General features: G+C 45.1%; 1 protein-coding gene across 1 annotated transcript; it reads right to left on the bottom strand.

Moving 5' to 3' along the window:
* Window positions 1-6,832: 6,832 nt before the first annotated feature.
* LOC147912684 (zinc finger protein 256-like) lies at window positions 6,833-13,061 on the bottom strand. Its single transcript, XM_087422311.1, has 2 exons — window positions 13,043-13,061; window positions 6,833-12,001 (listed from the first exon to the last, which is right to left on the bottom strand). Exons 1-2 carry the CDS (start codon window positions 13,059-13,061, stop codon window positions 11,325-11,327), a joined length of 696 nt encoding a protein of 231 aa, XP_087278437.1. The 3' UTR covers window positions 6,833-11,324.
* Between the last annotated feature and the right edge of the window lie 499 nt (window positions 13,062-13,560).

Genomic DNA, 13,560 nt, shown 5'->3' with positions numbered 1-13,560 from the left:
TCTCCATATTGTCAGCTGTGCTCTTTAAAGATTCCAGATTCTCCTTTATCTCCTCGTTTTCTTCATCTCCATCAGCACTGATTGGTTTTTCTTTATGATTTCAATCTCTTTTGTGAAGAAACTCCTAATCTCATTGCATTGTTTGTCTGTGTTGTCTCGTATTTTGTTCAGTGTTTTGATGATAGCTATTTTGAAATCTCTGTCGTTTAGATTATGGATTTCTGTGTCTTCAGGGTTGGTTTCTGGGTGCTTGTCATTTTCCTTCTGGTCTGGTGATTTCATATATCTTTGCATTGTGGTTCCTGTGTTGGCTTTGTTTTTCCTCATGCTGGAAATCTCTGGTTGCAATTTCCACCCGCTGCCACTGTGTGGTGGTAAAGGGCTGTGTAATCTAAGCCCCCTGCACTCTGCCGCGGTTTTTCCGCTGCGATCCGCAGGTCGGATCGCTTGATCTGGCCTCCTGCAGATCGCTTGGTCTGGTCTGGTCAGCTGAGCTGCAGGGTCTGGTTTCCGGGGGGGGGCTCTTTTGCCCTCTGGGTCCCTGGCATGGGGGTGCTTCTCGTTCGCCCCTCGTTATCCACTCTCTGGGGTGCTCAGATGTTGATGGTAGCCCTGTGGCTCTTCTGAGTCCTCTGTGTGGGAGCTTCCCACTGGCTGAGAGAGCCCTAAGAGCTAAAGTTTCCCCGCCGAGGGCCGCCCCTCCCCCATCTCTCGGAGCCGAGGGGCCCGAGATCGCTGATCTGATGGGGAGGGAGAGGAGTTCTCCTTACCTCTCCCCACTTCCTCCGGGGGTCCAGCATGTTCCACTCTCAGATATGCGGCAGTGTGGATCTTTCCGATCTAGCTTTTCACTGTCTGCGATTCCGTTGTTGGTCTGTGACTGTTCCTTTTGTTGTATCTTATGGGGGAAGAGTTCATGGGAAAGCTCACTCCGCCATGACGCTGAGGTCACTCTTGGAAATTTATTTTTTGATTCTTATTTCATAAATGGCAAACGATGATCTATCACAAATACTGTAGATATTCATAACGTTAGTTTTTGAAAAGATTTCTATGTAGATAACCACACAATTTGAGACAAATTACAGTCTGTAAATGGTATGCCAATTATTTTGTCTTTTTGGTCTGTGTCATAGTCCCAGATAGTCTTTTAAGCACGAGATAAATATATTTAGTTCAAGCACTGATAATTACAGCCTTGTTTGGTTGCTAATTTAAAAACCAAAATTTCTGATATTTTCTTACTAACATTCAGGTTTGTTGCAGTGTTTTCCTTGATAAATGTCAACTAGTTAAAGGTGTATATTTCTATGTATGGTCTGGTGTTTTTTCCAATGTGAATTGATTTGTATTTTACCTTTCCTGCATTTATTAAGATAGTCACATGATGTTCACTATCCATTAATATATTGAATGATCTCAACGCATTTTATAATAAACCATAACTGAATTCCGGAGATGCTTTCACCTTGTAGTACATTCTGTAAGCATAGCTGAATTTAATTAACAATTTTAAAACAATGTTATTATAGCACCATAAAATGAGCTGAGGAATAGGAATCTCTGAAAGATTTCGAACAAGTTTGGATACATCCTTTCATTGAATGATTCATGGAACTCTCTGCCTGTAAGTCTGTCACGGTCTGGGATTTTTCTATTGGAGATTATTTAAAAATAGAAAGAATCAGACAGATGTGATATTTGTTACTTTGATCAAGAAAGGCATGTCTGGAATTAACTGTTTTTATGATTTGATTTTATTTACATTAAAATTTTTATTTTATTTTTTGATCCTAGCTTTAAATTAAAATTGACATAAAATTGTAAGATAGTAGAGTGTACATGGTATGTTTTGATACATGTGTACATCATGAAAGGATTCCCCAAACAAGTTAAACACACCCATCACCTATTTATCTTGTGTGCATGTGTGAGAACATTTTCTACTCCCTTAGCAAATTTCTATTATACAATACAGTGTTCTCAACTATACTCACTGTGTCTTACATTAGATCCTCCAACCTTGTTCCTGTTATAGCTTAAAGTTTGTGCCCTTTCACCCACTTTTCCCTATTTCCCCCACCCCCCAGCCCACGGGAACCACTTTTCTACTCTCTGTTTCTATGAGTATGACTTTGACTTTTTTCTTCTTTTTTTAAAGAATCTACGTATAAGTAATACTATGCAGTATTTGTCTTTCTCTGTGTGGCTTATTTCACTTAACATAATGTCCTCAGGATCCGTCAATGTAACAAATGGCAAGATTTCTCTCTTTCTCATGGCTGCATAATATTGCATTGTATATATACTGAATCTCCTTTATGCATCATCCACTGATGGGCACTTAGGTTGTTTCCATATCTCGGGTAATGTGAACAATGCTGCAATGAACATGCAAGAGCAGTTATCGCTTTGATATCCTGTATTCACTTCCTTTAGAATTATACCCATAATTGGAATTGCTGCATAAAATGGAGTTCTATTTTTAATTGTTTGAGGAGCCTCCTTTCTCTTCTCCGTGGGCTGCACCAATTTACATTCCCAAAACACTGCACAAAGGTTCCTTTTTCTCCACATCCTCCCTAACACTTGTTATCTCTTGTCTTTTTGATGGTAGCCATTCTAACAGGTGTGAGGTGAAATCTCATTGTGGTTTTGATTTACATATCCTGATATTTATTGATGTGAGCACCTTTTCATGTGCCTGTTGGTCATTTGTATATTTTCTTTGGAAAAATGTGTATTCAGTTCCTCTCCCCATTTTTTAATTAGTTTCTTTTTCTATTGAGTTATATGAGTTCTTTATATATTTTTTATATTAACCCCTTATGAGGTAAATCATTTCCAAATATTTTCTCCCATTTCCTAGGTTGCCTTTTCATTTTGTTGCTGGTGTCTTTGCTGTGCAGAAGCTTTTTAGTTTGATGGAGTCCCACTTGTCTATTTTTCCTTTTCTTGCCTTTATCGTCGTGTCAAATCTAAAAAAATCATTGGCAACACCAATGGCAAGGAGCTTACCACTATGTTTTCTTCTAGGAGTTTTATGGTTTGAGGTCTTATGTTCAAGTCTTTCATCCATTTTGAGTTCATCTTTGTCTATGGTGTTAGATAGGTGTCCAGTTTTCCCAAGACTATTTATTGAAGAGACTATTCTTCCCCCATTGTAAAATAGCCATATTCTTGGCTTTTTTTGTCGTAATAAATTGACCATATATGCAAGGGTTTATTTCTGGGCTCTCTATTCTGTTTCATTGATCTCTGTGTCTGTTTCTAGGCCAATGATGACATTTAAAAGGCTGTTTCATGCCATACTCTCATATTATTCTTGGAGTGTGATTTCATATTTATAAACGTGCGTACAGGGCCGGCCCTGTGGCTTGGTGGTTAAATGCAGGCGCTGCGATGCTGGTGGCCCGGGTTCGGATCCCGGGTGCGCATCGAGGCGCCGCTTCTCCGTTCATCCTGGGGCCGAGTCCCGCATGCAGCAGCTGGAGGGATGTGCAGCTGCGACATGCAACTATCCGCTGGGGCTTTGGGGGGAAAAAAAAAAAAGTGCGTACACTCTGTGAATAGTTATTGGACTTAAGTTCATGCAACAGGCTGTGATAAGGCCCTATCCCTCCCACACTTCCATTCACAGAACCTTTATAGCAGGTCAAGGGTGGGTTTTTTAAAACCAGAATGACTTGAATGCTTTCAAATTAGCTAAATAGGTCACCAAGTGACTTTTGCCCTCTGTAGTCCTAAGGTCATTTCTGACCCAGTCATACCTGAAAAATTTTAGGAGGAAACATCAACATAAAATTACACCTTTGCCTGATGACAGCAAATGGATTCAGTGCTAAGCAATGAAGCCACAGTAGATAAAGCAGTTTTCTTACCCACACTGACCCCACAGGGTCACTCACAGTCAGAACCTTCATAAAGAAGTGAGCACTTGCTGACTTGCTTTAAATTTGTCTCTCTCAATTACTACATTTCTTTCCATATCTGTCCATCTATTCATTATCTATCCCTCCTGTAAGAAATCACTGCAACTTAGAGGCTTAAAACACTGCAAATGTACCATCCCACAGTTTCTGTAGACAACCTATAGCAGGATGTTGGTTTTTGACTCACTCTGAAAATCTCTTTGATTTGGTCTTTGAATCAGCCTTTTGCCATTCAAAGAGATTATTGATATAGTCGGAGTAATATCTACCGTGTTTGTTACTAATTTCTACTTTGTTCCAATTTTTGTCTTTGACTCTTTTTCTGCTTTGTGTGGTGTTAATTGAACATATTATATGATTCCATTTTTCTCTTTCTTAGCATATCAGTTATACTTCTTTTTTTACTTTTTTAAGTTGTTGCCCTAGAGTTTGCAATCAACATTGACAACTAATCCCAGTCCACTTTCAAATAACACTATACCACCTCCCAGGTAGTGTGAGCACCTTATATTAACAAAATTACCCCCATTCCTCCCTCTAGTCACTTGTATCATTGATGTCATTCATTCTACTAACATAAAAGCAAAGTCAGCATATATATACACACATACATAAGATAGGCACACGTAATAGAATACATCGTTGGTATTACTATTTTGAACACTGTTCTCTGTTCCATAAATTAAGAAGAAAAACAGTAATTTTTATTTTACCTTCACTTATTCCTTTTTCGATGCTCTTCCTTCCTTTATGTAGAGCCCAGTTTCTGGCCTAGATCATTTCCTTTGTCTCTAAAGAGGTGCTTTTAATATTTCTTGCAAAGCAGGTGCTGTGGTCTCAATGTTTGTGTCCCCCCAAGATTCATGTTGAAATCCTAACCCCTGAAGATGATAGTGTTAGGGGGTGGGGCAGTAGGGAGGCGCTTAGGTCACAAGGTTGGAGCCCTCGTGGAACAGGATGAGTGTCTTTATGAAAGAGGCTCAGGAGAGATCCCTAGCTCCTTCCACCATGGGAGGACACAGCAAGAAGGGCTATTAACCAGGAAGAAGGTCCTCACCAGAGAACTCGCCCAGGTTGGCACCTTAACTTTGGACTTTCCAGCCTCCAGAACTGTGAGAAATAAACACTTATTTTTTATAAACTACCCAGTCTGTGGTATTTTGTTATAGCAACTGGAATGGACTAAGGTGGCAGGTTTACTTGCAACAAATCCCCTCACTTGCTGTTTTTCTGACAGAGGCTTCGTCTCCCCTGCACTAATGAAGGACAATTTCATCAAGTAGAGAACTCTAGGAAGGTGATTTTTTCTCTCAACACTAAATATTTCATCCCTCTCTTCTTGCTTGCGTGGCGTCTGAGGCGAAGTTGGAGGTAATTCCTATCTTGTTCCTCTACAGGTAAGGTATTTGTTCCCTCTGGCTTCTTTCAGGATTACTTCCTTAGTTTGATTTTCTGTAATTTGAAAAGGAGAAGCTATGTGGAACTTCCTGGCATTCATCCCGCTGAGTGTTCTCTGCGCTTTCTGCCTCTGTGGTCCGCTGTCTGACATTCATTTCTCCGTCAACACACGGCGGATAACCGAACCAAGGACTTGAGTCCCGACGGTCACGCACGCCGCCAGGGGGCACCCAGGCGGCTCCAAGCGTTCCCGGGCCAAGGGGGGGAGGGCGGGGCGCTGCCGGGGGTGGGAGCTGGGCCGGGACCCCGTCGCGTCCCTCGGGGCCGCCGGGCGGGAGCGCCGGGAGCGCTGGGCACGGCGTCGCCTCAGAGGGAGAAGCGGGCCCAACGCGGAGGCTCCTTCCTGAACCCCCTCCGTGGGGTGCGACCCCCCCAGAGATCTCCTCCGGGTCCCCCGCCCCGGGCACTGTGGGTCTGCGCAGCCCGGTGGGCCACCAGCACCCCTCCCTGCGCCCGACCTGGCTCGCTCCCTCCTCCCGTCCCCTCCAGATGTGACCTCGGACCCCAAGAGGCCCTGGTGACTGGAAGCACATGGGGCCACAGAGGACAAAACCTCCCCAGGGGCCCCGGGAAGCTCGAGCAGGGAGAGCCCGGTGGGACCCGCCCGCGTGGGGCTCCCAGAGGCCCCTCAATCCGCCGCCCCCACCCGGGAATGCAGGACTCCTCCTGGAACCGGGGTGTCTGGAAAAGCAGCCCACAGCAGTGGGAAATGCACGGAAGGGGAACCCCAGTTGGAGACCAACAGGCAGTGAGCACCGAGGGAACGAGGAAAAGGGCGGGACGGAGAGCGTCCAGAGGGTGAGAAGCCCTTACAAGGTCCCGGGTGGGGTCGGAGGAGGCAACTGGGAACCGAAGGTGTCTGCTCTGATGCCTTGTCACTAAGGTCAGGCCACTCGGGGTCTCCAAGACCCCCCAGGATGTTCAGGGAGGTCCCTCCCCTCTGACCCATCAGGATTCTAATGTCTCCCGCCTGTGAGGCCTCTGCAACCTCCCACCTTCCCGCAGCCCCCCTGCTAGTCTGCCTGGCCTTGTCAACTCTCCCACAGATGCCAAGTTTGGTTTTCTGTCAAACACTGGGAGACCTGAGTGGAATTTTTCCATTCCTTCTCCATCCCACTTCCATGGTGGGAGAATTTACACTTCAGAAACTGGCAAACACTACAAAGTGGGGCTAGGTTTACTGTATTACTGAATGCCTGGACTTAAGTGATGGAGATTATGGTAACAATGCAGACGACACTTAACCGTGTATAGTGTTTCTGCCCATGACATTATGTGTGACACAAAAGTTTGTGAAAAACAATGAGGAAATACCCTTCCAGTATTTAGAAAAGATGACTCCATACAGAAAAACGTTGCTCACACCATTTAAGAGGAAAATTCCAGCATACGTCTTTGTTGTTTCAGTGTCTTATCTGAAAATGAAAAAGGAAATAGCCATAACTCATATGAAAGAGAATAGGTAAATGAGATGAATAGAAAGTGTACAAAAAATGATTTGCAAATAAAGACATGAAAAACTGAAAATCACTAATCCTTTGGGCAATGCGATTAAAATGACACTGAGATAGCACCACACACATTAAAAAGCTGACATTGAAGAATGACCGTATCAATTATTGGCAGGCACTTGGAGGAAATGGAACTTGCACACACTCCTGGTGGGAGTGCAAAAGGGACAATCATGTTAGATCACGGGCTGGCAGTTTCTTCAAGTTAAACATTCACCTACCCTGTGCCTCAGACACTGCACTCTACATTATTGACAAAAGATAAAAGAACACACACCATATAAAGAATGGACACAAATGTTTGCAACAGCTTTATTTTCAATAGTCAAAATCTAGAAATAACCTAAAAGCCCACAAACACATGAATGGATAAACTAACAGTGTTCTATCCCAAGATAATATTACTCAGCAAAAGATGAGCTATTCATATATCATTGGTAAATCTCTAATTAATTATGAAACATAAAGGAAATCAGAAAAAACAACAGAATATAACAGTTTGATTCCAATCATATAAATTCAAGGAAATGCAAAGGTATCTATTGTAAGGAAAGTAAATGAATGGTTAGCTGGCGAGTTGAGAAGGGTGAGGAGAGATTATGAGGTAAGTATGCCAAGACAAGTAAGGTCATTCTCAGGACTATGATGATGGTCTCAGAGGTTCACACCTATGTCAAAACTTATCAAATTGTACACTTCAAGTACATGCAGTTTAGTACATGTAAATTATAGCATAAAACATTGGCTGAAGAAAAAAAAAATCTGTATGTTCCACTCTTTTTTGGAAAATAAGTTTACAACCCTACATTTCAGTGGTCTAGCGGTTAAGATTCAATGTTCTTGGGGCCAGCCCAGTGGCGTAGTGGTTAAGTTTGCGCACTCCACTTCAGCAGCCCAGGGTTCATGAGTTCGGATCCTGGGCGTGGACCAACACACCGCTCATCAAGCCATGTTGCGGCAGCGTCCCATATATAAAGTAGAGGAAGACTGGTAGAGATTTTAACTTAGGGCCAATCTTCCTCACAAAAAAAGAAAAGAAAAAGGATTCAGCATTCTCATTGCCAGGCTGGGTTCATTTCCAGTCAGGGAATCCCACCACCCGTTTCTCAGTTGTCATACTGTGGTGGCTGTATGTTACTGTGATGCTGAAAGCTTTGCCTCCAGTATTTCAAATACCAGCAGGGTCGCCCATGGTGGACGTGTTTCAACAGAGCTTCCAGACTAACACAGACTAGGATGAAGGACCTGGCCACCCAGTTCCCCCAAAATTGGCCATGAAAACCCTATGAGTAGCAGAGGAGCCTTGTCTGTTATAGTGCCAAAAAATGAGAGGATGAGCAAAAACGATGGGCCGGGTTCTGCTCTATTGTACACAGGGTTTCTTGGAGTTGGAATCCACTTGATGGCACTAACAACCCTATACTGAATCCACCAACTCTCTCCTCATGCCCTCTGAGGGGGGTTCAGTCTTCCTTCAGTGGCAGCAAATACGGGAAGCAATGAAGGACACTGCCACCTGAGTCAACAGGAATGCTGCCTGGGTCACAAGAGCCACATTGGTCAACTATGAATACCCTTTTTCTTTCTCCTGCCTGTGCAGTAATGGCCTTGAGGTGAACATCACTGAGAAGCTACAGAAATCCACAAAACCTTTCAATTATTTTTATTATATTCTCTGACAATGACTTCAGCTACACAGATTAACATGCCTGGAGGTCCTGAGATTTGTGTACAACCTGATCCTGCACACTCACCATCACAGAAACATTTCTGGATGCACTTCTAGAAGAGGCACATTCCATCTAGTTGGCTGCAGTCTCTTCCACTCCCTGTTATGCCAGTGTTTCTGTACCAATTACGGTTTCCCCTGGACTCAATGGTCGTACAACCAGTGACCCTCACCCAATGAACTGTGGACATGAGGGCACATGGCTCTTTGTAGATCTGGGGAAGATATCCCCTCCACAGTCCTGTCATCCCCTGTGATACCTCCTGTAAGGAAGGGAAAAGTGCTCTCAGATGCACTTGAGGTTCTGACACCAGCCCTCTCCTCAGGGTCATCACTGACACTCCTGAAACACACAGCATCCAGGCCTCAAATAAGGAGGAGAAAGCCCTGTAGTCTGTCCCAAGAGACTGTGGGCAGCAACAGAAATTTGGTCAAAAGTGGCTATCTTCTGCCATCATACTTTCTCTCCTCAGGCACACCAAGTTTGAGACCCTTAAAAAGTTGTTCACCCCTTCATGCTTGTAGAGCCCAAATCTGTTTATAAACTACCCCACACAGTAAACAGAACACCTAAGGTCAAAGAGGATTTAAACTATAAGGCCTTCATTATTGTACAAGACAGAGCAACATGCAGAAAGCAGTTCGAGTTTGTGGCGTGGAAGCTGGAAAAATTCATCCTAAGTATCACGTGACACCACAATCTTAAAAAGGTAGTCATTTCTTTTTTTTTTTTTTTGTGAGGAAGATCAGCCCTGAGCTAACATCCATGCTAATCCTCCTCTTTTTGCTGAGGAAGACCGGCTCTGAGCTAACATCTATTGCCAATCCTCCTCATTTTTTTCCCCCCAAAGCCCCAGGAGATAGTTGTATGTCATAGTTGCACATCCTTCTAGTTGCTGTACGTGGGATGTGGCCTCAGCACGGCCAGAGAAGCAGTGTGTCGGTGCACTCCTGGGATCTGAACCCGGGCTGCCAGTAGCGGAGCACACGCACTTAACCGCTAAGCCACGGGGCCAGCCCAAGGTGGTCATTTCTGCAAGCTGCCAGCCCAACTCATGATATTCTCAGGGCCAACAGTGATTCAGGCCCATGTCAAAGGTAGTCAAGGTGGAGGGAAATCTGACCCTGAGGGCTCAGGTGACTCCTAATTTGCTCTAATACATGGGAGAAGAGGTCAGATTCCCTGAGCACACTGGGGTGATGACTGATGCACACTGTGTGGACCTGCCAGGTGGTAGAGGTGAAAGGGGTTTGTCCACACAAACTAGGTATGACATCAATATAGAAAGAGCCTCGGACAGGTTAGAAAGGGCAACATATTTTCACAAGCTTCTTGCATAACAAACTTATAGGAAATCTCCCGACTGTGCATGTTCAGATGTATGACAGTTGATTGAGAGAGATGGCTCCCCACAGAGTTGCCTCTGGTGTCATTCTTCTGAACAGGAAACTGCACATTCCCTGCCCATCTAATGCCTTTCTCTAGTGTGAACTCTCTGATGTTTACAGAGGATAGATTTTCATATAAAAAATTTCCCACATTCACTGCATTCATAAGGCCTTTCTCCACTGTGACCTCTGATGATAACGGAGATTGGGGCTAGAGATAAAACATTTCCCACATTCACTGCATTCATAAGGCCTTTCTCCTGTGTGAATTCTCTGATGATAACGGAGGGTGTCACTACTGGTAAAAGATTTCCCACATTCACTGCACACATAAGGCCTTTCTCCAGTGTGAACTCTCTGATGATAACGGAGTTTGGAGCTAAAGATAAAAGATTTCCCACATTCACTGCACTCATAAGGCCTTTCTCCTGAGTGAACTCTCTGATGATAACCAAGGCCAGAGGTAGAGATAAAAGATTTCCCACATTCACTGCACTCATAAGACCTTTCTCCATTATGAATTTTCTGGTGTATTGAGAGAGAAGATTTTCGGCTAAAGGATTTCCCACATTCATTACACTCATAAGGCCTTTCTCCAGTATGAACTCTCTGGTGTTTATTCAGTTGTGATCTATCCTTAAAGGATTTCCCACATTCAGTGCACACATAAGGCCTTTCTCCAGTGTGAAGTCTCTGATGATGACGGAGGTTGGAACTACAAGTAAAAGATTTCCCACAGTCACTGCACTCATAAGGCCTTTCTCCAAGGTGATCTCACTGATGATACTAGAAGGCGTTGCTACTGGTAAAAGATTTCCCACATTCACTGCACACATAAGGCCTTTCTCCTGTGTGAACTCCCTGATGATAATGGAGTTTGGAGCTAAAGATAAAAGATTTCCCACACTCACTGCACTTGTGAGGCCTTTCTCCAGAATGAACTCTCTGATGCTAATGAAGGACAGACCTAGACGTAAAAGATTTCCCACAATCACTGCACTAATAAGGCCTATCTCCTGTGTGAGATCTCTGATGATAACTGAGGGCAGAGCTGGAGGTAAAAGATTTTGCAAAGTCATTACATTTATAAGGCCTCCCTCCAACTTGAACTCTCCTGTGTTGAATGAACACTGAGCTACCACTAACAGATTTTGCATATTCACTGCAAACATTGCTGTTTTCTCCACTGTTCTCCCTCTGGGGATGAAGGAGGACAGATTGGTGGCTTAAGGATTTCCCACATTTGCTGCACTCACATGGCCATGTCCCAGTATGAATTCTTTGATGTTGATTGAGGGTTGAGCTTCACCTAAAAGATTTGCCACATTCTCCACACACATGAAGCCTTCTTCCAGTGTGGACTCTCTGGTGCACAACAAATGAGGATTTGTACCTGAATGTTCTCCCACATTCACAGCACACAAAACACTGTCTTCCAGTGTGGACACCCTGGTCCTGAGCAAGTGTGCCTTTGGGGCTGAAGGCTTTCTTGCATTCTCCCCAGGTGTAATGACTTTTTATGCTTGGTGAAGTGGCCCAGCACTGGGTGATTTTGTTTGGCTTCTCCCTGGTATGAGTGGCCTGTTGCTGCTGATGTCCTAAGCTGGCCAGGAAGTCCTTCCCAACCTCCCCCAAGGGAAAGGGCTTCTCTGACACATGGAATCTGCAGCTCTTCACAAACGAGGCCCTGTCCACACTGCTTCTGAAGGGTTTCTCTCCCGTATGCTGCTCCTGGTGCTGTTGAAACTTTGCAATGAAATCAAATTGTTTCACACAAGCCCCACACCTCAACAGTTTCAGGCTGTGTTGTGTTCCCTGCTGCTCAGCCAAGTGGAAAATGTCTCTCAAGACCGGAACACACGTCTCACAAGAGTGGGTCTTCTGGGAAAATGGAGCTGCCTTGGGAGTCCAGGCAGATGAAACTTCTACAGAAATGCTCTGTTCAAAGGGAGCCTCCACATCCTCTGCTCCACAGCAGCAACCTCAACCAAAGAAACCCTGGTGAAGTACATGTTGACTTCAGGGATGGGGCAATCCCATCACAAGTGTGCATCTCTCTCATCTCACAATGAATCTATGGGATGCTTTTCAAGACAAGGTAGTGGAATTCAGTTGTAGGAGCCACTGGCTGCTGTGCATTCCTGGGTCCCTAAGGTCACAGATTGGTGGAGACCTCACCAGGGAAAGGACACAAAGACAGGGTGTGACATAAATAAGAGAGGCAGGCTCTACAAGTTGTTTTCTGCCCACAGCTTCCTGCAGGACCTTTTCTGCTGCTGATGTTAGGCTCAGTAGAATGTCCAGCCTAACCTGTGAAAATCCCATCACAACAGATTAGCTGCTGCTCAAGGTCAATATAAGGATATGTTCATACCTCACAGCTCAACATGTGAGCGCCAACGTTGGAGTGCACTACAGAAGGGGTGCTGAGAGAAAGGCGTCAAATGCGGAGTCCAGAGAGGTGATTATCCCTGGGCTGGAAGCCACAGAGGACATGACAGTAGAACTGATAACTTGCCAAATTGTCAGTATGGCAAAGGAAAGGTAGCAATGGGGTGTGGCCACCGGCAACAGCACCAAATCTGGTTGAAGAGGACAGGCTCCTGGCTATGATGTGAACACAGGCCTGAGGCACACTCTCCCCAGCTGCCAGTCACCAGAGCCAGGCCCCCTGAGCCCACCCTGCCATGGCTGGAGTCATGTCCATCCTGTGGCACACAGACAAGTCTTCCTCCTAAGCTTTAGATGGGTAACTACATGGGACACGGAGGACACAAGTCCTAAGGGAATGACAGGAGGTGAATGGCCTGCACTGTCCCAGAGCAACTCAGCCCATAACAGACCACAGAAAAGAGATCTGGGTGAGTGATCTCAGCAGGATGGAGGAGGAAACCAGCCTCGGCCACCAACAAGAAACAATTAGACAGCTATCTATGAACAAAACTGGCCCTTAGACGGCTCAAGAGCCCAATTAAGATGCCACAGCAACACAGTGGAACATACAAAGGAGACTAACCACTCACAAAAGATCACTGGGGACATCGACTTAGTGAAGACACCTGGAGATGATCAGGAACAAAGAAGAAGGGCAGGGGCTGTGTGTACCAGCCAAAGGGCAATTGCCATCACAGTCACCAATGGCCTGTTCTGCAAAGCACCCCAGCAGCCTTTGTTGCAGACAACCTCCACAGCCCCCACTACAGCTGCTGAACCCACAGTGTGCACAGCAGAGGAGGCCAAGTGTTTATAGGCAGGGACCGCAGTTGCTGCCATACTGACAGCTTTCCCACTAAGGTAACCAACAGCTATTGCCACAGGTGACTTGCCAGAGAATAATATGTTGAGCTGCCCCTGCAAAAGAAGAAGCTATTGCTCTGTTCCAGGATCAGAGCTCCCACCCCTCTCAACACCACACACATCCCAGACACCAGAGCTACAACTGCTCCATGGTTGCCCATACTGCATAACCTGACTCCATGGCTGTCATCTGAGCGCCTGTACCTCAGACACTAGAGCCACGGCTGCTGTGGGCTAACCAGCT

This window comes from Ceratotherium simum, chromosome 33 (assembly GCF_057802395.1).
Source record: "Ceratotherium simum simum isolate JZ-2026a chromosome 33, ASM5780239v1, whole genome shotgun sequence".
NCBI classification, from domain to species: Eukaryota; Metazoa; Chordata; class Mammalia; order Perissodactyla; family Rhinocerotidae; genus Ceratotherium; species Ceratotherium simum.
The sequence above is the reverse complement of the archived record's forward strand: the minus strand, read 5'-3'. Positions and strand labels throughout refer to the sequence as shown.